This window comes from Ischnura elegans, chromosome 5 (assembly GCF_921293095.1).
Source record: "Ischnura elegans chromosome 5, ioIscEleg1.1, whole genome shotgun sequence".
NCBI lineage: Eukaryota > Metazoa > Arthropoda > Insecta > Odonata > Coenagrionidae > Ischnura > Ischnura elegans.
Window position 1 is genome coordinate 123,743,089 of NC_060250.1, and position 24,467 is coordinate 123,767,555.

Below are 24,467 nucleotides of genomic sequence, written 5' to 3' on the forward strand. Positions count from 1 at the left end.
CGCTTTCTATCCCTCGTGGAGGCTGCTCCGAAGCGGATGGCTCCCGCGCTGAGCGAGCGGGGCCTCGGAGCGCTCGCACCCCCTCAATGAGCCCAACACATCCCGGGCTGCTTGCGCGGCGCTCTGCGCGCGTGGGCTGGCGGGAAGGTGGGAGGGAGGGGAAGGGGGCGTGGAGAGCGTGTGGCAGCCGAGCACAGTCCCTTGCCGCCTCTGGACCGATAGAGGCCGCTGCGCCAAGACGACGGGCTTTTCATCTCGAGCGCACCTGTGAACGGGAGAAAATTGGAGAACGCGAAAAAGCCATCCCCCATTTAAAAGCCCTCGTATCCAGCAAATAACGTCCTTGAACACCAGCCGACGCAAAAACATTCTCATCCAATTGATCTGGAATAACCGAGGCCCCGGGAGGAGGAGTCCACTCCACGACGAAGTAACGAGCGTCGGGGAAAGGTAAAAGCGAGGACCGTCGGGAAGGAATCCATTGGCAGGAAAAAAGACACCCGCGGAAGAATTCGGATTCGCAAGGGAAGGGAGGGAGGCGTTTTAAATATATTCGGGTCTGAAGGGGCAAGTTCCGGCCATTCCCTGAGGCGTAGGAGGGTGTATCCGGAGTGAGAAGAGGGTTGGCGAGGGGAGGGGATGTGAGGGAGGGCGAAGGAATTCCTCGCAAGGACAGTCCACCGCTGAAAGAGTGAGTCTCCCCAGGAACACATCCACTTCCTAGAAGGATTCTTCCAACTCCACCAGACACTTTTTTTCCCACATTTTTTCCCTTGCGCTTGACCTTTTCTCGTGCTCGAAAAAAAAATTCCCAGTGGGTTTGGTGAAAATTCCGATGGGAAGTCAGAAGTTGGAGAAGAGGGAGGATATTTTAGGGGGAAGGGGGAGTGAATTGTGGCAAATCCTGAATCATTCCGAGGCCTGAAAATTGACGGAGATAAGTGAGCAGTTTCCCCGACCATCCAAAAATTTGTTACATTTGCAAAAAGGGGCTTCGGTTGCTGGCTCGCCTTTGAGTTCATTCGTCCTTATAAAACAAACACCAGGATTCGTCCAAGAGAGGCGGGAAGATGTCTTCAAAGAAGGGCTCCCTCAAGGGATCCGACAAGGATGGGGCACCCAGAGGTGAGTGAATCTTCCTTTTTTCTATAGCAAAAACGCTGTAATAATGCCAATATCTACAACGGTGCTTACCTGTGTCTTACTTTGAAGTGGAAATAGGAGCAGCATAAAACATTTTAGTTTTCTAAAAATTTCGAGCATAAATAGCAAAACTATTTTTCTACATTAAGCGTAAAACGTAAATCCTGAAGCAATATTGGATAATTTTTCGTTTTCCAGATGAATTATTTATGTTCACCAAATAACCCCTAAATAAGAAAATCTAAGCTATGTTGACCCTAGTTTTCTTTTACCACGTGGAGTACAACTAAAATAAAAAGTGCCAGAAGAAGAGATAAAATCCGAGTTCAGTGATCGTTCGAATGAAGTTAATGAAGGAACAAAATACTGCTATAATTTTGGAAGGTTAATCAGTCGTCTTTATTCTATGATGTCATACATTCAGATTCTACTGCTATTAGTAGGCAAATTAAGAACGACACCATTACTGATTTTCACCACAAAGGGAAAATTGAAGTGCATTGTAACAAATGTTACATGTAGAGAATGTTTGCGACCGTTATGATATTACAGCGACTTGTAATACAAGGCGGACTAGTACCTCACCTATGAAAATTATGATAAACCATAACGGCAAAAATACCTTGTTCCTAGAAAATATTTCAGTCACCTTGAAAATATTTCTAGGAAGTCAAATTTAATCCTCTAAAATCTTTAAAGTATACACCATATCATTTCTCCCACTTAAGCCAGTGATCTTTGGTAATATCAAGCATTAAAATTAAATCTGTAAATTCGAGGAGCGATAGAAATAATATATTAGGACGCCATTTTAACTGGATGATCTCCAGTGACATTGGATGGCTAGATCTTTGAGAATACGAATACTGAAACATATTAAGGCTGAGCTATACGATTACCCCGTATCTGGAGACCCCAACTACTAGTCTAAGTTTTCAAAAACCTCAGGTGCAGTCGCTTGGGCCATCAAATGGGACAAAAAAACATGTAATTCAAATATAACCCTGTGCACGCAGCCTCTCACAATCAGAGTTCGGGAAAGTAAGCAATACATTATTCTTCAAATTCTTTGCTGCTGGAAAAATTATTTTATTAGGAATGCGGCGAAGAAATGGAGATTTTTTCCTTTTATTCCTTCGTAAAGCTAACTAGATAATTATGTACGCGGCAGTTTTTCACTTTGGTATTGGTTTCTAAACGATTAATTTGTATATCCATCACTTTCTAATGGTTATGACACTGAGAGCCAAACATTGTCTCCTATAAAAATACCAAAGTGTTAACTGCCATTTCATGTTTCATGTTCATTCACAAGTTTTACGACATCAGGCAAAATACTTCATTTAAGTTAGCTCGATGACATTCAGAAGTAAAATATTAGGAACGAAATGGATCAGTCTATAGAATAAAAACTTGAATTTTAATGCAATATCAGGGGAAAATGGATCCATATTAATGCAAGCGTAATATTTTAATAAAATATTTAAGCGTAACACAAATAACATATTTCGCAATTTTCTGTATAGGCTAACAAAAGACTAAAGAACTTCTACACGTTTCGTATAGCATGTGAATTTATCTTGATGTGAAAAATCTTATCGAATTAATTACATGATGAGGCAAAGTATTTGCGCCTTCAACTCGTTCGCAAACGTTCAATTCCGGACATAAATTTTGACTTTTCTCCTGTAAAAATATCTAATAACATTACTTCTGATAAGGTGTTCTCTCATTTTTATTTCCCTCTCTTCAACATCATCCATTTGCTAGTTTAGGAAGTTGAAATAAGTTTGAAGTACATACAATTAGTGAAAACTCCCATTATCTGAATTTATTTTACTTACCAAATTATTTAGTTGAGTTAATACAATCGCAACACTTAAGTTAATACAAAATGCATGATAAACAATATCAGAAATATCATCTGATGGTCAAAAAGTAAAAGTCGCTGCTATATTAAAAAAGTGGGTCATTTTTCCCGTAAGGATCATGAGATGGAGGATATTCCTGCAGAAAAATCTTATTACACGGGGTAACGTGATGGAAATGCGTAAATTAGTAGGCTCTGGCGAAAAAACTTCATCTTCCAGGGGAAAACATCATATTTACATTAATCTCTCCGGCGAGCGCACTTCTCCGCTGTCACGGGCCAACTTCCTCAATCAATCATGAAAGCACCCAAGCAGAACCCCATGGCGAAGGTGAGCCTATTTTCCTTCCATAACACCCCCCACCCTCCAAAATGAATGCATTCAGTATAGAATACTAACTTCATTCACCACACGTCACGAATCAGAGCGAAGAAATAAGTACATGGATTTTTTCAAGTAAGCCATGAATCTAAAAATCTCTAAGAGCAACCAAAAGGTAAACTCAGGGGAAAGTATTAGGTTGGCAACAAGTTCCAGCCCTTTTTTTACATTGTAACATGCCGCATGTCATTGCATGTTTTGGCGCAAAGTTATTTCATTAGAAATACAATATTTTATTCCACGGAATTCTGTTTTTTTTTAAAGATGAATTTCTGTTACTTGCCACGTCGTTAAAATGGAATGTAACTGGATGTTGTGATGATGGATGTTGGAATGACTGAATGTTCAGATAAATGAGCATTTTTGGCCTCTCCTTTCTTCTTGCTTTTAACTAATGTTCTAAAGCCGCAGAAGCTTATCACAATATTTTTGCTGTGTTCTGAGTGGGTATAAAAGCTGAAAGAATTGCTCGTGATTGGTATATCAAGTTCAAAAAAGACCTCGTTCTGGCCATCCAGTTGAGTTCGATGAAGAACGAGTCTACAAAAAGTGATTTCTTCCATCGAGGAATTGAAAACCTTGTTGAAAGTTTGGAAAAAATTTACTAATAGCAAAGGAGAATAAATTGTTCATAAATATACGAAAAAGTAATTTTAAAAAAATGGCGGGAACTTAGTTGCCGAAAATTCAAGGACTCTTCGGGTTTTCTTCCGCGCACTATAATTTTTATTTAGTTTATTTATTTTACCACCAAAAACGGTACATAGGATTAAATAATGGCTGACTTCAATAAATAAATAAATCAAAGGATAGAATGAAATGAATAAAGTGTTTAAACTTACAAAGGGGGATTATGGGTTCGAGATCGGTGAAGTATTCAGGTATAATTTTATAGAGGATTCGTTTTAGAAAGCGGGAGCGTTGAGAAATAGAGATACGGAATCGGAGAATGTGAAGCAAAGAGATATTATGGAAGGAACGAAGAGGAACATGTAAACGAAAAAGAGGGAGAATTTCATTGGACCGAAGAGATCCGCTGAAGATTATATTCCATCGATGCCGACGTTTCGATCACCGGTTCACTCTGCATTTTCAGGACAATGATGCGGGACTCGGAAGAAGACTCATGGAGTATTTAACATTGTGGTGAGCCGGAAAAAGCATTTGATGCGATTTAATGATTGAACACTGAGCAAGTGAAAAAATGTGTACGTTTGAGTCGAACCTACGCTTAAGAAGAAAACATCTACAAATTACATCTAGCTTCCAATGAAATATATAGTGGCATTACCATCCTCCTCTAACCGAAAAGGCTATCAAATAGAAAGTTTGCGACAAAAATATTCTTTAATATTTTGAAGTAGGAATATGAAAAACTATAAATTTCATTGGACAAATAACACCTTGGTGAAATGCCACTTGATTATCGGAAACAAAATTGTTGGCTCAGGAGACCACTGTCAGAGGGAGGTGGCCCAGGAAATCCTCATTTATTCCTATAAATTGTCCAATTCAGGCATTTAAATAGGAAATAAAAATCGGTTCAATCTATCGTAAAATGTTCCTTGCATTTGAATGCATTGTAAATAGCTTAATGCATTAAAATGCAAGGAACGTGAAGAAAAAGCATAATAAAAGTTTCTTCTTAGTAAGACGCTAACGGAATACGCCATAATATTATGATGGCATAGGAACTTTTGACTCCTTATTTTTGCATAAAATTATGCCTGTGTAGGTACAGCAAAGAAAATATAGGCGTCGAATGACTTTTTCTAGTTATAATTCCAGTGCTTACTTTAACAAGCCGATGAATATATATTAAATTGTTGAGATAAATCATCATAAGTTAATTCCCTCCCAGAGAAATAATCTGCATTTTTTGACGAGAAATTGCTAAAATTCGTACAGCATACTGTGTAATTCGCTGCTCTTAAAATGAAAATATAAAATTTGAGAAGAAAAAATTGTAGTATTTTAAGGAATTGATATGAAAGGCACTGGTCCGATGCTATATGGGGCAATGGATAGCGAAGCTTAAGTTAAAATACTGTTACATTTCTCATGTATATTTTCCATATTAGTAGTAAATTCTGTGATAGTTACTGTGATAATAAATAATATTCCGTCATGTGCCTTGGAGATATAATTATGAGAGGTAGGCGAAATAGGATCGTCATATCGTTATTTATCAAATGACAATGATATTGAGTTTTCCTAATATCAAGCTTTTAGCAAATAACTACGCTATATGCATCCTAATATATACATTTGCAAATGGGAAGGACGCTCTTGAAAATGGATAAACGAAATGCCATGGTTTGCGGATGTGAAAGGAGGAAAAATGACGATGAAAAAAATTAACTTTTTTGAACTGTGTTGATATAAGCGTGTAAAACGGATTGTTTTGGCTGACTGGCGTAATAAATGAAGCTCTTCAAATAGACGAGAAACACAGCCTGAGGAAAACCTTCAATAAGAGGTAAATAAAACTAAATGATTGCATAATACAGTAATGAGTACTTGTATAAGTGATAGAAGGATAAGGTAACGGAAAGAGAAGCAGAAGAAGGTAATTCCTACAGCGTATGGAATTGATTGTGAAGAACGCAGGATGCAGTGATGTTGAGGAAGATAGAGTGAAAAAGGGAACATCGAAACAAATTAATCTATACATCGCACAATGAAGAAGAAGAGATTGCATGATGCATCGCAATTATGACATTGTTGTGGGTCAAACTGTCCATCAATTTTATAGGTACTATGAAACTAATAAAGGCCTGATAAAATCCATCGGCCCAAAATAAATTGAGCATTAAAATTATTTTTTCGATATAAAAATAGTGAAAAGCATACTAATTTTTAAATCTTGTACTTATTTAATAAAAAATGTCTACAACACATAAATAATAGTCTCGGTTCGAATAATAAAACTAATATTTGCAAAAGAATACAGGTCTATCAAACTCATTAGGCGGGTTGCCTTCTACATTTGTCCTATTCTCTTAAAATGGTAAACTAAATTTCTATCTAGATATCATCAAACGTTTTAACACTCATTTAGGGAATTAACGGAGTACTAACTACATTCTTTAAAACCTAATCGCAAAATCACTGCCGTCTACTAATCCTGTAGTTTCATTCAGGAAATGCCATCATTATCTCATTCACTTTGGCAGCGAACGTCCTTACTATCACCGCTTCATAAGAAGCGGAACTTTCAAGACCAAGAGGAGATAAAAGTTTTCATTCAAAAGCCAAGTCGGCCTATCACTTTCGCCGCGGCTAAGCTTAAAATAATTGATTATAAAGTCATGGAGAGAAAAGAACAGAATTGCTCATTTCCATCAAGTTTGAGCTCCACCCTCGTTCAACAGAAGAAAATAGTCGCCTCCCTTCACGACGTGTCTCAGCCTTCCCTCCGCCGAAAAACCTTCCCTTGCTTCTATTCATTCGCTCCAAGCCAGCTTTCTTCTTCTCCCTCCCGAAAGACGCCGCCCAAGTCTACCGATTCCTTCCAACAGCATTTGCTTGAAAAAGCCACAAAAACGCGAACCACACAGCTCCTCTCATTATCCACGAAATTCTTCCGGTGGCCTTCTCACTTTTGAGGAGATATTTTAGCGCGGATTTCAAGAGATTGGCCCACGAATCATTTTGGGAGTGTCAAGGGTAGATTGATGAATATCATAGCCAGGGCTCTTGGTCCGGAAGCTAATATCAACATTGCGGCGTGAAAGAAAATAATTCAACCACCCTAATTGGAAATGCTTTAGTGATTACCCACGCCAAGATGCTAATATTTCAGTCGATTCTACTCAATTTTTACAACGCGGCACGGAATTATTTTTACACGGCAGCTGACTTAAAAAGTATTACGTAATAAACATATTTAATAACAATAGAATTAGTATTGTATCAGGCACAGGGCACGAAAATGTAGTCGCGTTTAGCGCTAGCGCTTTGGAAAGAGCTGCATTCACTGGAGTATCTCGAGGAGCAGTTTAAAAGCAGGCAATTTATTCTTCAAATGAATGCGAGATGACTTTGTGGAATTTGCTCGAGGTTAATTATATAAGTTGATGACATTGTCTCTTTCACACACTTAATTTGGTACACCTCAACTGGTTTCAACACTCCCGTGTAATTTTGCAGAGGAAATACCATAATTACTCTTGAAAATAATACGATAATTACTCTTGAAACTAGTCGAGGTGTATCAAATACGGAGTGTGGCATAGACAAAGGGATCAACTCATTTCATTAACCAGTTACTCTTTCTACCTCATTTTCTTAAGAAAGAATCACATTTTCTAATTAAGATTGTTTTCAATGTTTCACTAAAAATATCACATTTACAATTAAAATAAAATATAATATTAAAATTATCATTTAAATATGAGTCGCTACCAATGGTAACAAATCTTATCAGACGCAATGCGAGCATAAAGAAATCATATAAAATATGAGCAAGAGTTTGACACGGACGTCAGACCTTTTTCTGTGTACAATTATATACGATGAAATTTCTTAGAACTGACTATGAATATTAAATAATACTAAAACTAGGCTATATTTTACACCATTGGACAGATTCTTTTAGTACCATGGATATATTATAGGAAAAGTAGCTAATCAAAGCTCAAGATTACTACACAAATATATATTTCACGGGATAGTGATAAATGTTAACCTAGCTTCAATTATTATTTAAATATTTTCCTACAACCAAGACAGTATGATATAATATTTCTTACAGAAAGAGCGAAATAAAACTTTCTTAACTTTACATTTCATCTCCTAAATCATGCTCACGTATTTCGATACACTTTTCAAGCGCACACAATTTCGTTCACTTGATGTTAACAAAGAGAGAATAATAATTACAGCGTTGAATTTAGATAATAAGGAATTAATATCAGTTGAACAGTTTCCTCGAATACCATAATGGTAGATATAATAAGTTTTGTCGTTTTACCTTTAACTTGCAAACTTCACAATAGGCGACATTAATTTTTTTTATCTAACTCAAAATCTAATTCACACCCATTAAGTTATTTACTTGAAAGATTTCCTATGTGAAATTTCACGCTTATGGTTTTTTTCAATTAAGTTACTCAGATATATTATTTAAGGAGTGAGTCATTTATAGTAGCAAACAGACCTAAGTTATCATTAAATAAACGCTGTTTTCTTTACATGGGGCCAAAGTTGTTTAATTTACCGCCCGCTAGAATTAAAAAAAATAAATCCTCAAATGTAATGTTAAGACTTGCTAAAGACTGGCTTTTCTCGCAAGAAATAGTTGAATTTTTTTAATGTTATTTATTTTAAGCACTCAAGTATCATTAACTGCATTATTATGTTTTTATTGGCATACATTTTGTTATTTGATGGTGGCTCAATTCTAGTCCTATGACCTTGGAGACCACTTAAAGCTCCTTGTCTTGTTTATTTTTTTGTATTTAGATGTAAAAACAAAATGTAGGAGTAAATAAATTATTATTATTACACATGGTCCAAATGACTTCAGTATTGTAGGTCCCTAATGATAACTCCCGCACCTGAGATGACACAACCAATCGGGGTGCTTAGAACGGGAATAACTATTCAAAATAGGGGTCATTTCGTGACTGGGACTTCACCTCGTCGACGGGCTAAATATCCCAAAATTCGAAACGAATCAACGTTCCTCAGGTCACCCTGAGATTGGATGCTTAGTTTTACGTGTTTAGACTACCAATATTCAATAATTGCGACTTCACTTTGTGGAACATACGAAAAAAGTCATGTACCACGCAAATTATTTATTATCGACCATAGGATTTTTAGGTAGAATCAAAGGGAGTAGGCCTTACTGTGAATTGAAGGGGGAAGTACATGAAGGAAGGGGAGGCTGCCAGAGTATTTCTAAAGTACTCTGTAGAAACCTACCTTAATCGGTAGAATGCTTTTAATAATTATAATGATGGTTTCGAAACCTACGTCGTTATCAAGTAATAAATTCGTAATAGTCGTGTCCTTAAATACTCTAAAATCAGGAGGGTCAATCAGGAACTGTGAAGGAAATATAATTTTATTTTCCTTAACTGCAAAGCTTTGATTCACCTCGGAGAGAGTGAGCGAATTTTGAACGCGTGACCAAGCTCTCCCACGGGTTAGGATGGCCTTCAACGAGGTCGAGGATGACAAGAAACTACACTTATAAGCACAGGAACGAGTTACAGCGGATTGGTAGGCATCTCATCACAATTGACATTATAAACTCCGGACGTTTAAGCTGAAGGGATCTCTCAGTCTCTACCTTTCACACCCTTCCACGAGGGCTAAGCAAAACATCCATCCCCTGGGCAACTCCCTGCTCCCTTCCTCCCCTGACACTGTCTCTCTATCTCTCGGCCGGCGGGTGGCTTCGCTACATGGCGTTAATAAAGCCCTTGTCCTCTTCCCACCCACGCCCCTTATGTGCAATCTTAACCTCGTTACTCTCCGCTGACAGGCTGCTCTCCATCTGTCTCCATTCCCCCATCCCATCCTCACCCCACCCATCCCTTTCGTTTTCCCAAAATATATCCCGCGTCCCCAAAATCCTGCTCCACTGATATCCCCATGGGAGGAATGGCCGAAACATTACAGTGGAAAATGTTGAAGACTAAAGGCTGGGACACAATCAACGCTAACGTGAGACGGTATGCGGGATCCGGGAGAACGTGAGACGGGGAACGCCACCGTGCGGTCACAATTGTCGTTCCCGTGTCCGGAAAGAAAATTGACTAACGCCCGCGCAGTGGTTTTGTTTGTGGCCTTCAGTCTTTTCGTTTGTGTGTAGGAAGAGTTTTGAAGAATGTTCGAAATCGACGAGGATAGTATGCACGTAAATTAAATTAAGCAATGGCTTACCTTAACTGACTTCTCTTCAGCTCACGTTGCACGACAACAACAACTGCTATATTCAGCAATAGGCGCCATTAATGCTGTACCGCTGTGATTGGCTTTCCGTGTACGGGACACGGGAAGAGATGAAAGTTGCCCATCTCTCGCGTTTACGTACGCTCCGTAAACGGTGGTTGTGTCCCTTCAATAAGCTTTCCCTTCCGCCATATTTTTACCGATTCCCGTTAACGGCTCGCGTCTCACGTTAGCGTTCATTGCGTCCCGGCCTTAACAGTGATGGATCGGGATATTGTGAGAACGACTAGTACATCTAATACACTACACTATACACTACTAGTACATCTACACCATTTAACCTGATTATCATTCCCACGAATTTTTACGCATCATTGCCAAGTAAATTGATCAATGTTTGCTTAACGAAGCCATTGAAATATTTCCTTTGAATATATTTTCGCATGACGCGTTTCTTTCTTACAACTGTTGTGGCAACAAAACGCGTCGTGAAAAAATAAATTTAGTGGAAACAATGCATTTTTTTATTTAACTAATATGAATAACTTCCACTGCATCATGCCACGTATCATACAAGATGATCAATGTTTATTATCTGATGCGGCTAGGTAAAACATCGAATCCTGAATATCCATAAAATCAGCTGAATAGCGGAAAATTGCATTTGTCTATCAGCCCAAGAAAATTGGAATTAAATACTAAGACTACACATTTTTCCGAAATGCATTGACAATGATTAGATCCAAAACCTGCTCCATCGAAAGTGCCGGCCATCGAATGCAAATGGCGGCCCTTGGTGGGGAACACACGAGCGGCTAATACCACCCCATCCACGTCTCCACGGTTCCACTTCCACGTGGGGAATAATTTTATTCGTAAATTATAGAAACCTATGACGGACTTGATAAAGTAGCTGAAATGATATAAATCCCTGAAAGGGAAAATTATTGAGCGACTCATGTAAAATTAATTTCATAAACGATGAAAGCAACAGTCGACGGTTGATTCAATAATAATGAAATTAACTGTGCAAACATAATTATTTCCGTGGTTTTAACACAGCATCGTATTATTGCAAACTGATACTAGGAGCGCCACCCGTATATAGTATACATTTATCCTGTTTGCATGATTCAAAGTTAATCCCAATCACTGTGCGAGCAATTGTCCCAGAAAAATGAGTCGGAATAAATGAGCATAAAATGAAATTGCACCCCTCTTTTAAATACGCATAAATAAGTTACTAATGAACGCTACTAATGAACAATCAGTGAATGCAATTTTCTGCATGAGCTCTTAAACTGACGAGTTAATTAACCGAAATACAGGAGAATGAGTGATTGACACATCGATTAATATTTAACCAATTATATTTTTAGTTAATCATTTCCATGCAATCCATCCATATTAATACCAGCTGGTATACTAATTTTCCGCTACTACCGATTTAGTAATATTATCGCTTTTCACCAGCCGGTTGCGATGGGAACCAAAATCTTCGCTTTCTGACGTAGGAAGCAAGAGTTCCAATCCCGCCAGGCCAACACAGAATGGATAGATATGAATATTCATTTTTTTTAATTTATGAGAGAATTAAAAAATTGTGATGCCTTCAAATCACTCCATCATCACTAATTCACTGTAAGGCCTACTCCCTTTCAATCTATATAAAAATCCTATTCTTTTCCTTCCCCTCCCTCGTTTCCCTAGCATTCTACCTTCTAACACCATTTTCAACATCCCCTCCCCGCTAAGTATTAGCTCCATCCATACATTCTATCTCCTCCGTGCCTCATCTAAAAGCTACTTCTCCTCGCCAACCATATCCAGCACTTCGTCGTTCCTTTTCCTCTCCGTCCATTTCACCCTCTCCATTCTTCTCCATACCCACATCCCGAACATCCCGTGTCCACGTTTCCGCACCGTAGAGTGCTACACTCCAAATCAAACTCTTCAATAAGCTTTCCTTTTAACTCTAACATATACTTTCCTCTCAGAAGCTCCTTCCTATTCATGAACGCTTCGTTTGCTAATGCAATTCTCTTCCTAAGGTCCTTACTACTATATCCGTTTTCCTCTAACGTACTGCCTAAATAGTTGAACTGCTCAACCTGCTCAAGTTTTTCACCACCCACTTTTATCTTAAGTCTCACATTCCTCGCTCGTGATGCTTTACAAAACAGCATAACCTTAGTTTTATTGTGATTAATCCTTATCCCAAACTCCTCGCAACGCTCGTATAACGCATCCACTAGAGCCTGAAGCCCCCTCGCTGACTGGCTAATCTACGCCTGATCATCCGCGAATCTCATATACACATAAAAAGTCCATAAAGAAATTGTCACCATAATATTAGAGCCTAATGGTCAATAAGTATTTATCACGTTAGTAGCATAGAAAGAGGGAAAATAAAATAACGGTCACTAAAACTTATTAGTATTATTATTAAACAGTAAACAGTACTATTTCTAGTTAGGCGCCCAACCTTACAGCATTCGCGGAAGCCTGGTCGGGGCGTGTCGCAGCCACCCCCTGGGTCCAACATCTCATTCCACCCCTCTGTGTCCCTTTTCATCTCTTCCACCCTCGCCCTCTCTCTCATCAATGGGACCGCTGCGCTTATTATCCGCCAGCCTCAATTCTTCCGGTCACTCAACTCCCTTCCTCCTCCCCCCCGAACCCCCCCATCTTCCCACCCGCCCTAATCCTCGCCCCCATTTCCATTTCCTCTCCCTGTCCCGTAAAACTCAACCGCCGCTCAAAACTAACCTCACTTCGGACGTATCTATGATTCATCATCGCCTCCCGTCATATCTCTCTCTCATTCTTCCGCAACACTTATTCTCTTCCCACGAGAACTCTCTTGGGTTCCGGCTGATTTTTTTTTTCAACCCCCTACATTCCAAGAAGCGTTTTAATTTTTTTTTATTCCCTTCTAGGGTTGAATAGGGAACCACGATTTAATTCCGCTCCAGAAAGTTCCTGAAAATCTGAGTCTAGTGCGTTTGAGTTTTTTCCTAGATCCCTGGCTCCACGAGAAGAGGAAGTTCTTTTATGTTACTCCACCGTCATTAAGGACATCCCGCAGAGTCACGAAGTATACATTGTGTCCATAAAAATCTCACAATGTACTTTTAAAATCGTACTTTTGAGGCCGATACTAAAACGTTGGTTAATCTTGGCGAATATATTTTGGCAGTTACATTTCAAAAGCCTGTCTTCAATTGTCAGACACCTTTAGGGTATTGTGGAGTTACTAGTCAGTGCACAGAATATATGTGGTTCACATGGGATGATTAGTTAAGATAAAAAATTATATAATGAGAGTTACAACAGAAGAGGTTTAATGATAAATGGAAAATAATCATGGACACATTTATATAATACTATGGGGTTTTTGGTAAATTAACATTGTAACTATAATGTAAATAAGTTCGTCACGCGGAAATGAAGTTATAATCACCTAAGAAACCATTAAGACTGTCTTAACTTAACCAAGACTATCTTAACTTAACTTAACCAAGAAGAAGTCTTAACTGACAAATATTTTCAAAGGATAATCTGCGTTCCACGTAGTCTAGCGTCACTATCTAAGTTTTCTAATTTCAAATCGGTTGAAAAAATATTGACAGACTGTAAAGACCATATCATCGAGAGAGACGATTGCAATTATTTCTTATTAATACTTCTTATAAAAGGAAAATATATTACAAATTACCTACTTGAATATCTGAAAATGAGAATCTAACAACGAAACAATTAGGCGAATTTAGAATTGATACAAATATCAGGAGATAAGAGGAGGTAGTGAGCATAATCTAATTAAGTTCTGTTTTATTAAATTTTTAATATAAGAAAAGAAGTGTTTCAGTTATATTTTAAATGGCAATAAATCCATTGGCTCACAAAGTATTTACAAAATAATCCAGCCATCCAGTACAAGTTCACGTTAGCAGCGATTCGGACATCAATTAAGAAGAGCTGAATATAAAACTTTTAACGGCCATAACAAGTGTAGGCAATGACTTGTCAAAAAATAAGTATCGGTATACGATACTATCTACAATAAGCCTTAATTGTTTTGACTTATTATATGAAAAGTAAGATCGTAAAAAAAGACATTTTAATGCAAGGGTCGGTTGAGAGAGATCCTTCAACTGTAGCAACAATTAAAATTGGATATAGCGAAATAGAAAAGGCTGCCGGAAGTTAGCAAGGTCCCGTCGCCGAGTTATTACAATATTATCCCGATTTCTACACTTGAAAATTCGAATTTATAAAAACAGTCGTGTACCCTTGCCTTAATGTGGTAATTTTGTCATCGTATCAGGATGCCCAGCAATGTCCAACTCTAACGAGCACTTGGGTGGCGCATTGAATTCTTAATTTTTAAACCCGTGGTACGAGTTTTAGAAAATAAGAAGCCACGTCGAGTGAGTGTGCACCAGAAACGCATTGTTTCAGCTGACAACTAGAAAAAGAGGAAGTTCTCCGAAACATTTAGGTCCCGAGCGTGAAAAAATATGAATAAAGTGAGAATAATACTACGTCGAGCATTCGCGATTTTCCCGAAGGTGCCGGGGACCTTTTGGGGAAAATTATGTGTCGCTCAAAATGCTGTACCCCTCCCAGCGGATGGAATTTAATGTTTTTTTTTAAAAGCTCCTCTGTCATGCTCTACATCTCATTCATCCGCCGTCACCCTTCCCTCTGAAATCCAATTTCGGTAAGTTCATTAAGTTATCTCGGTCGTTAATTACATACAGTCTCCATCGGCGTCTCGTCTTTTTCATGTGATAAACAAGGGCGGTTTCAAAACCTTACGCTTATTAGGGGCCTTTTCAGTTTCTTTCGACCACCAGTGGGGTCATTTTCAGGACTATGAAAAAATATAATGTTCATGATACTTAAAAATAGATAGCTCAACTTAAATTTCCTATAGAAGACATCCAGTACCTACCTATCAATCGGATGGATTCTAAACAGATCTGTGAATAAGAATGAAGCGCAGAATCCAACAGAGAAAGGATCACCACACCAACGGATAAATATGACCAGTGTCAGTTCTGAAATTGTAGCATCAAGTTCGCTTTTAACTGTCTTCGTGCGGCAACCCGAAATATATCGGCTTCAGCGTCTCCAATGAAAATTGCGGCGGGCCGATATATCGGCTCCTCTATATAAATTTGTTAAAATTGCTACTACTAATTACAGTTATAATTTTATTTTAAATAAATTTTTTATTCAAATTCAAAATTTTAATGATCGCAGTCAGATACCAAAAAAAGCAACTCATAATGTTTTTTTTCATACAGCGACAATTTTACTAATTTACCCTCCTCATGTTTCACTACTACCCCAGGAAGAAGGTTAGCAAAAGAGTTAATCAACGTTTGAACCCGAACGCTGGTTTGAAGCAGATATGAGCACTGCCGACACCAAAAACCCAAGTCTACTTAAAATATGATCGCGGATCTCCCAGAATACTTGCTTACTACTTACTGTATTAGTACTGAGTGGTAAGTACTATAGAATAGTACTTACCACTGAGTACTAATGTGCATACTCGGTATTCAATCTAAGTTCTGCTCCTCTTATTTCTTGGAAATCAATTTTTGATGTCAAGTGACCAATTCGCGCCGTTCTTGAGACCATCTGCGTGCACCGCAATCAACACGCCGCCGCCAACGAATCGTTACTCTCCGTGCCGACGCCTAATTTAGAATGGTGAGGGTAGAGTAAGACCAGAACTAAGCCAGCAGCGCGAGAACATTCATATATGTGGGAGTGGAGCTGCTTTCCAACGACATACTTCGAGGCATTTCAGTTCGGGGTTTTTAAAGGCTTCACCCGGCATGTGAACTTGGAACGTCAGAAGCGAAGCCAGTTGGGAAGACCAGTGAGCAGCCACGGTCCAAAGCCGAGGCGACGCTGAAGGTGGGTAGGGGGTAGGTTGGAGGTAAAGGGCACAAGCGGATGAGGTGCGCGTAGATGTAGCCTGGCATAGGGTGTCCCAAAAAAAACTTGAAAGTTGAGGGGGCATTTCCATTTTCCTATGCGAATGCATGAAACGACATAAAAATTTTCAGCTTAATCGGACAATATTTGACCCTGCCGAAACGTATACAAAGTTTGAATTTTTGAGTTTTCCAAATTTCATGCAATGTTGCCTAGCTCTAAGGGTCTTGGGGGATTTAAAATTAGAAACCTCTGAAAGAAAATGCTCTCTTATTATTATACTGCCACGATGTGGATACAAATGCACTGTGAACAACAAGCAATATGAAAAACTAGAGTTTTTGCCACTTTTTTCATAAATTTTCCTATGCCGCTTAACAAGTAGTAACAGATGTTGCCTCTGAGCCTCATCATTTGTCAATTTTTTCTTGACTAGAAAATATTTTAGTAATTGACCTCCTCTCACTGCAGTATCATTAACAACCTTAAGGTGCTGAACTATAGATAGGTCCTACTGATAGTCTACGTCACTTTTCCATGTGCACGGATCTCGCAACAAAAATGTCGGCGAAATACCAATAATTTTGAAAAACTTCACAGAATTTTTCGAAGCGAAGTCAGCGAGAGTCAGCTCACTAATAGGTCGATTAGGCGGAAGAGTAGCCTGAGGTGAGTCATCATCAGACCCCTGATTGTCTCTGATTGCGTCCGCAATGCCTCTTTTCTCGTCGTCAGAAACCATTTCATCGAAGAGGGCCATACAATTCAAGTTTTCGAAAGTTTAACCATAGATGGTTACAAAACTTGGCCAAAGCTGCTGCGTAGTGAGGGTCTTTCTTCCGAGCAAGGACTTTAAGTACCTCAAGATCCATTCTCGGAGCGCTCACTGCCACGGGACAGGTGTACCAATGTTTCATAAATGCAATTGCAATGAAGCAACACAATTTGAATAAATTTTCACTGTCATGTGTCGACAAACGCAATTGCTTTCCAAACATCCACGTTTTAAAAGCGTAGAGCTCCTTATTCATCCACCGTGATTTGTCAGTTGGGCCTGGGGGGCGAACCACATACTTCTCTTTCTTGGGAACCACTTCACCCAACCACACTATACACAACTCCAAAAGTTCTTTGTAATCGTCTCGAGGATGGTGATTTTAAAATAATATGGGGCATAATTATTTAAATACTAATCCTGAGGATGGACTTTAAATCACCCTGAACATCCTGACATTTACCATTTACGAACCTGCAGCTGAAGAATACAAAATTTTATAATGTCATCTGCATTTGAAATATCCTTCAAAGAGCCTTTTGTCGTCTACATTACTTGGAAGTAATTTTCCATCCCAGTGCACTGCTAAAGGAACTTGAGGGTGAAAGTCTTGCTTGATAAGCCTTACTGTCTCGGTCCTTTTATTCACTCTCATTCTATGTAGATGAGATTTGGAAGATACTAAATGGATTTCATCCCCTTTAAAACCCAATGCAGATGCTGTCGCATTGGCGACAGTCTGGACTATCATAGACCCAGCGGCAGAGGACGTCTGAGTCCGATCTAGGGAAGCAGTCACAAGGCTGTCGGACATTATACTTACTCTACGGCGCTTTCCGGACCTTGTCCGCATTTCAAATTCTGTAAAAGTAACAAAATGTTATTTCTCCCTTTCTTCTACCATATTGGTCACCCTTCCCGCACCCGGAAAAAATTACCTTCTTCCGAATCCGACGAGCTTGTCGTGCTCTTCGCAGAGGTCCACTTTCTCATCAAATATTCCCTTTTCTTTCTCATGCCGTTTTTTCCTTAAAAAATCCTCTTCATAAAGTCTCTTACGGTTTTCTAAACGCTTAAACCACTTTATATCAATACCCGCCACATATCCTTTTCAATCAGTTTTCATAGATATGTAAAACAGCTTGTCCTCCTCCACAGTAATGTTTGAAAGGGCGTCTTTGCAGCCGATGTCAAACAGACGGTCGAGCACTTTGCTGAATTCCTCTCTTGCGGACACTGACTTCTCACTAGTTTTATTTTTGTCTTTCCCAAGGGCACGGTAGTTCTCATAAGCTGTCAGGAGCTTCTTAATGGCTGCTCGAACCTCCTGCGTAGGAATATTAGACTTTCCCCACACAACAAGTATCTCTTTGATTGCAGTCCTTGCTGCATCTGCCGCTGACATCGATCCTGGAGAACAGTGTAGGTTGTAAAAGAAAACTTTGAGAACTTCACGCAGTGTTGGGAGTTTACCATTGCCGGGCAAATGTTTGGACTCATTATCCACCAACCACACACTTGGCACACTTCGCATAACCGGCGTACCCTTCGACTTCACGCTCATTCTGGCCACCGCCGAAACAACCTCGACCTCGAAACACACGACAATACCTCACGTTCTCAGTTAGTGCACAACACTAAACTCCACGAGTGACTAATAGACTAAGCCGGGATACTTTTAACATAAACAGAGCGATGTTCCGAAAGCGCATAACTCGAATCTCAACGCGACACGGCGGGGCCATATGCACTCGACTGGCGCCTGGCGGCCGCAACGGCGAGCGGGACTTATAAACACACCGAGTTGTGGCTATGAAGCTCATTTTGACTCAAGTGTTGCTATCAACGACTATAGAGCTAGTGGAGATGGTTTGAACTTAAAATTGTTTTTTTTTAACACTCGAGCCTCCTGCAGGGTAGGCAACATTTTATGAAATTTGGAATACTCAAAAATTCAAACTTTGAATGCGTTTCGGCAGGGTCAAATATAGTCCGATTGAGCTGAAAATTTTTATAGGATGTTTTTTCACGCATTCGCATAGGAAAATGGAAATGCCCCCTCAACTTTCAAACTTTCGGTTTTTTTTGGGACACCCTAAGCCTGACAGCACAGTACTTGAGTAATGCGTAGGTTGGAGGGTAGAGGGTAGTGTGTTGATTAAATATAAGGAACAAATTCATTTCCTAATTCGGAATATGTTATGGTTAATTTGAGAAATTCTTACCTCACTTAGAGAAAAGACCCGAGAGATAAAAAAAAACTGGAAACCCGGTTCCAATATAATAAACGGCTAAGAAAACTTTTTAAAACTCCTCCGACTCATCTCCCCTTAAAATCCAATCCTTTTCAAATAACAGAGGAAACTATGTATACGAAGCACAAGCATGAAAATGCGACGGACATGAACGAACGGTGAGGGATAATCTGCATTTCGCACAATCTGCTAATATTTTGATCTTTTTCTAATTTTTTTCCGGAGAGAATAGGATGAAGCAGACTGAAAGGTAGGCAGGATAGACTGAGTTTTAGCGTTTCAAGTGTGAGGTAAAATAATCAAATCACATAAATGTTACGGACGTACAGTGCAGTGGCGCAGCGAGGGGGTTTTCGGGGGATGAACCCTCACCCCCCAGAGCTCTGAGAAATTTTAAAGTTTAATCAATTTTACTTAATTGGATTGGACTTACAGAATAGTGTAAATATTAATAAAATATCCCTTAGAAAGCCGTAAAACTCACTATTTTGAACCAATTATCTCAATTTTTTTCCGGGGGTGGGCCCCCGCACCTCCCGCTTACCCTAGCGGGTATTCCATACCCTCGAAACCTCCCAGGGTTAGTTACGCCTAAAACCCTCCCTAGCCTTAATTCCTAGCTTAGCCCCTGGTACAGTGCACGTACAAGGATGAGGTGTAACGTCATCAGGGATTGATTAGGTGTCGAGAAGCAAATTGAAAAACGCGGATTTATCACCAGCCTAAAATGAATGCCATGCGTGTCTAAAAGGCAATTTGCGAGAATATCAATGTAATACCATTTCCTGTTTTCACCAATTTTTAATTATAAATTAATTGATATCGTACATAGTAGTTGTATAATTAGCGAATGGTAACTCATCGAATCGAACACAGCGCATCATTTGCTAAATAGGAAGCAAACGAAACTTTTTTTTTTTAATTGTCAGTGATACCTTACGAGTTAATAGCTTATTTTACAGAAGCACTTACTGCAAACAAAAGTGAAAAGCGGAAACAAAGGAACAACACTTGCAGAGAAACTAGTTTGTGGAAATTCGTGCTCGAGAGACATCATCAATCATTAAATCCATAAGTACTACAAGTATTAAATCCATAAAAAATATTCATTCGCCTCCGTGACGATTTGTCAAAACCTTTAAATGGAAGGAGGACGTTTGGAGCTGGCGAAAGTGTGTTGAAAAAAAGAGGATGACACGTACAGATTTCACGCGGTAGATTTCAAGGCAGATAGTTTACTCAGCCACAGTAAATCACGAGAAAATGACAAGAATGCTTTGAAGTTTCGGCCAAGAAAAAGATGTCCGAGGTGAAAAAACATTTGGAGATGGAATCCTTCACCTTTCCGGTGTGACGCCGGCTCTTCAAGAGAAGAAGACATATTCGCCCATCGGCACCTTCAGGTCCAGCCGAAGGTGAAATTCCTCCTGGGGTTAGCCGCCGAACTCACTCGGAAATAAATTGCACACATCCATCATCGAACGGCGAGGAAAATATCTGGGCACGGTACGCATTTAAGCTCATAGGGATAGGTTTAGAGGAAATTCCACAACACATTGAATAAAAAGAAATCTTCCCTAGCACCTTTACATATGTTACACTAAAAGGAACATAAGGAAAGTTAACCTAAAATATTTAAAAAAAATTACACGCTAAATATTACCAACCATGGAGTCAGCAAGATTGGCCATCGTTAAGGTAAAACTATTTTAAAAATACATACACACCTAAATACCAAGTAATTTAGAAGGACAAAGAAACAACCGATAAGAGGTGGAAGTTTAGGGAGCATTTATTATACGATCAGCGGGCAGGTTGCAGGAAAATATTTCAAACGGGAGGCCTAGTGCTTAAAAAAACAACATTGCATAACTTACATAAGATGCGAAATAGATCCAATTTTTCGAAACAATGTAACAGCACCGTCAAAATTACTAAAAAATTGAAATAATCAATTGCTAAATAGAATTCATGGTGAGGGTAATGTTTAATGCTAAGTTGTGTCACAAGTCTGTTTTTACCGCACTATCTACTCTATTAAATGCAATTCTCCGTTTCATCTCTGACCATACTTCCTGACCCTCGAAATCAACAGAAGTTTCTTTCCCTCACCTTCGAATACTCACTCTTCTACAAACTTCCTACGTGTAAATGACATAGTACTTTTTAAAGGATTTCCACCTCAATGACGGCGAAAGGAGACCATGGCCGAAATTAACTATACTGCAAAGTAATTAAGCATTGAGCATAAAAATACAATTGCTTTCAATCTTGAGTTGTTGGATAGAAACTACAGAAAATTCTAGTCATCCACGCCAGAGTGTAACACATTCTCTAACAGGAAACAAGTCAGAATTCTTCGCTTAAGGCCAGGTCATTATATGAAAACAGTAAAAGGCCCGCCAACGCTTTCATAATGATAATCCTGAAATAAAACTCCTTTTGAGTCATTTTTCGCCCCATTCCAGCCTCTCCCTCGAGAGAGGGGATGAAGTCGCTAATCCGCTTGTGTGCCCGCCACCTCGGACCACTTTCACTTCCCCCGGTTGAGAAGCGAATTCTTGGAATAAATCCTTTTGAGCATGCTAATTAGAACGTGGCTATGCACGCATCTCATTTTCCACTCATTTCAAATATTTCTACCCCTCTGCAACGTGGAACACTAAGGGATTCTAATATATAACTCATTCAATGTAAATTGACCAGTTTCATTTTCTTATTTTACTTAGAAAAAGAACCACAGTGCATCATTGACTTCTATCCCAAGAGAACAACATTGAATAATTTTGTAAGTGTAGCTGAACCCGAATATTTACATGTATCAAATTATCGGCCCACGACTTTTCAAAAATAATTTATTGTTCTTCTTCTTTCTCTCATCCCCTTTTGCTGTTAGGCGTCGGGTTCCACCACCCACTTCCTAAACTCCCTCCTACTCTGAGCGAGCCGCTTCACATCATTTATACTCAGCCCGCGCTGGGCTGCCACTCTCTCCACGTAGCCTTCCCACTCCTGCCTTGGCCGTCCTCTTCCTCGCCTTCCCTCCGGTCTTGCTTCCATCACCATCTCTCGGCTTCCTATCCTCCTCCATCCTAACCACATGTCCATGCCATCCTAGTGCTTTCCTTTCCTTCTGTGATTGAGTCTTGCTGGAATTGGGCTCTGATGGTTGTATTTTTACACTCGATCTCTTCTAGTGCGTCCTGCTGCACGTCTGAGATATCGCATCTCGCAGCTTTGGAATCTACTCCTGATAATTTATTGTTGCCGCTCGAAAATCAATAAATGAGGGCCCAGTTGTACTACAGCATTTCGCGATTGTTTAGTACGTCAAAAAAATGCTGACCATAACAGCAACGAAGTATTTCTCATACTATTCAATACCGAATGTAAGAAAACTGGAATGTAAAGAAAAGGAAACATCAGGGATATAAAAATTGAAGAATGTCTCCGCAAATTAGGGAAAAGAAACCATTCCGGAAATATGGAAAGCCAATTAAATTTAGGGAAAAACCTGCAGAGTATCTTTTCACAATTATAGTTATGAGCCTCTTAGGGAGCTCAAAGTCAGGCAATTTTGAAGACTCGTAGGGTAATCCTAAAAATCAGATATGAGGGTGGATCTGAATAAAAATAAAAATTCTCTCTCTGAAATAAAGAAAACCGATCTTCCGCGCGAACTGAATGCGATCGGAGACACACTAATAGTGCTCCGAAGTGATATTATCCCAACACAAAAGCAGTAGTTGTCCGCGTCGGAAGAAGATTTTACTCTTCAATCTTTATGTTGTGCCAATTATAAGACGGGATTGGAACCAACTAATCACGTGATACCACAATTCACTCCTTTTGATTTATTTTTACGAGTGATAAGCCTAGGATTAGAAGAAAAATCCACAACTCCCCCCTAAGCTCTGGAAGAAGATTCTATGAACTGAATTTCCCATTCTGGAGCTTTAGTTCGTAGAATAATATCTCGTAGTTTGTCTGATTCAGAAATTTGGGAAAGTACGCCCACGGATTTTCTATGAAACCGTAATAAACGAAAAATAACAACTTCCAAAACTTATATATAGTTAGTATTTTTAACGATAATTCCAAAGTTAAGACAGTAATGGGGTTGGATCGCATTGAGAAGAGGAAGATGGTTCGCATGAAGGAGCAATTCATGTGGAGAGGATGATAAAATGGGAGGGAAAGATTCTAAGTGGGCTGGGAAGTGGGCATGATATAGTATGTTCTGATGAGAGAGGGCTGGGTGAAGAAATGAAACACGGTAGACTTACGCAAAAGAATGTTGGCTACTTCTTTTGGATGAAAGTACAAATTACACAGTTAAAATAGGAAATCCATTTTTGAACGACAGAATCCACCATTTTTACCAATTATGTAGAAAATCAATCGAAGATATTTAAAAAATTTGATTTTATAAGGCTAATGAGGATCCTCGGGGTTTTCATCTCCTATTTTCAAGATGACTATTAAAAGCATCAACAAATTTGAGTCGAATTCGTGAAAAGAATGACTCGTCTCGCATTATCTACTGTCCGCACTAAGTTATTCAGTCAAAATGCAGAGAGGCAAACGGCTCCAAAAACGATCGAATCTGCCTACGAACGATTCTTGAAAATGAGCGGGTTAAATAGAGGGGCGATTCTCTTTACTTCCACACCCTGGACCCTTTCTGCGGAAGCGCTCTGACCAAGGTCAAAGCGGACGACAAAGGGTTTGCGTGTCAGACTCCCGAGCGGTGAACCTCGCGTACAGATTATCTTCCTTTTAGAGGTAGGAACCGGGCTATTTCCCTCAAAATAAATACACAATTTTAAATTTTCGTAAGATCCGTCTCTACTGCTTTCGCAGATGTCATCCTCTGATTCAACATTGCAAAGTCAGACTACACAGCATGCAGAAAAAGATGCAATAAATATACGGGGCTGGACCATTGAGCATACATTTTAATGCCGAACCACAGTGGATTGTACGCCATAGCCGTTAACGTGAGATAAGCAAAGGATTGCTGCTCGTATACAATGTGAAACAGTTCAAAATGTGAGAAAAATTCACAAGAAAATAATGACGTAAGACGCAGACCTTTGTTTACCTTATGATAATGTGTGAAGAAATCCTGTGAATAAATAATGCATAGCAGTTCTTCAAACAGGGTAGAGTTTCTCC

At 39.3% G+C, this 24,467-nt stretch overlaps 1 protein-coding gene across 2 annotated transcripts in view; it reads left to right on the forward strand.

Moving 5' to 3' along the window:
• The first annotated feature begins 206 nt into the window (after nt 1–206).
• Nucleotides 207–24,467, forward strand: part of LOC124159521 (sodium-dependent proline transporter-like) — a 242,252-nt gene continuing 217,991 nt past the window's right edge. For both annotated transcript variants that reach the window (XM_046535385.1, XM_046535386.1), the window contains exon 1: nt 207–1,125. In XM_046535385.1, coding sequence (XP_046391341.1) covers nt 1,071–1,125 — 55 coding nt within the window. In that variant the 5' untranslated portion in view covers nt 207–1,070. The remainder of the gene's footprint in view (nt 1,126–24,467) is intronic.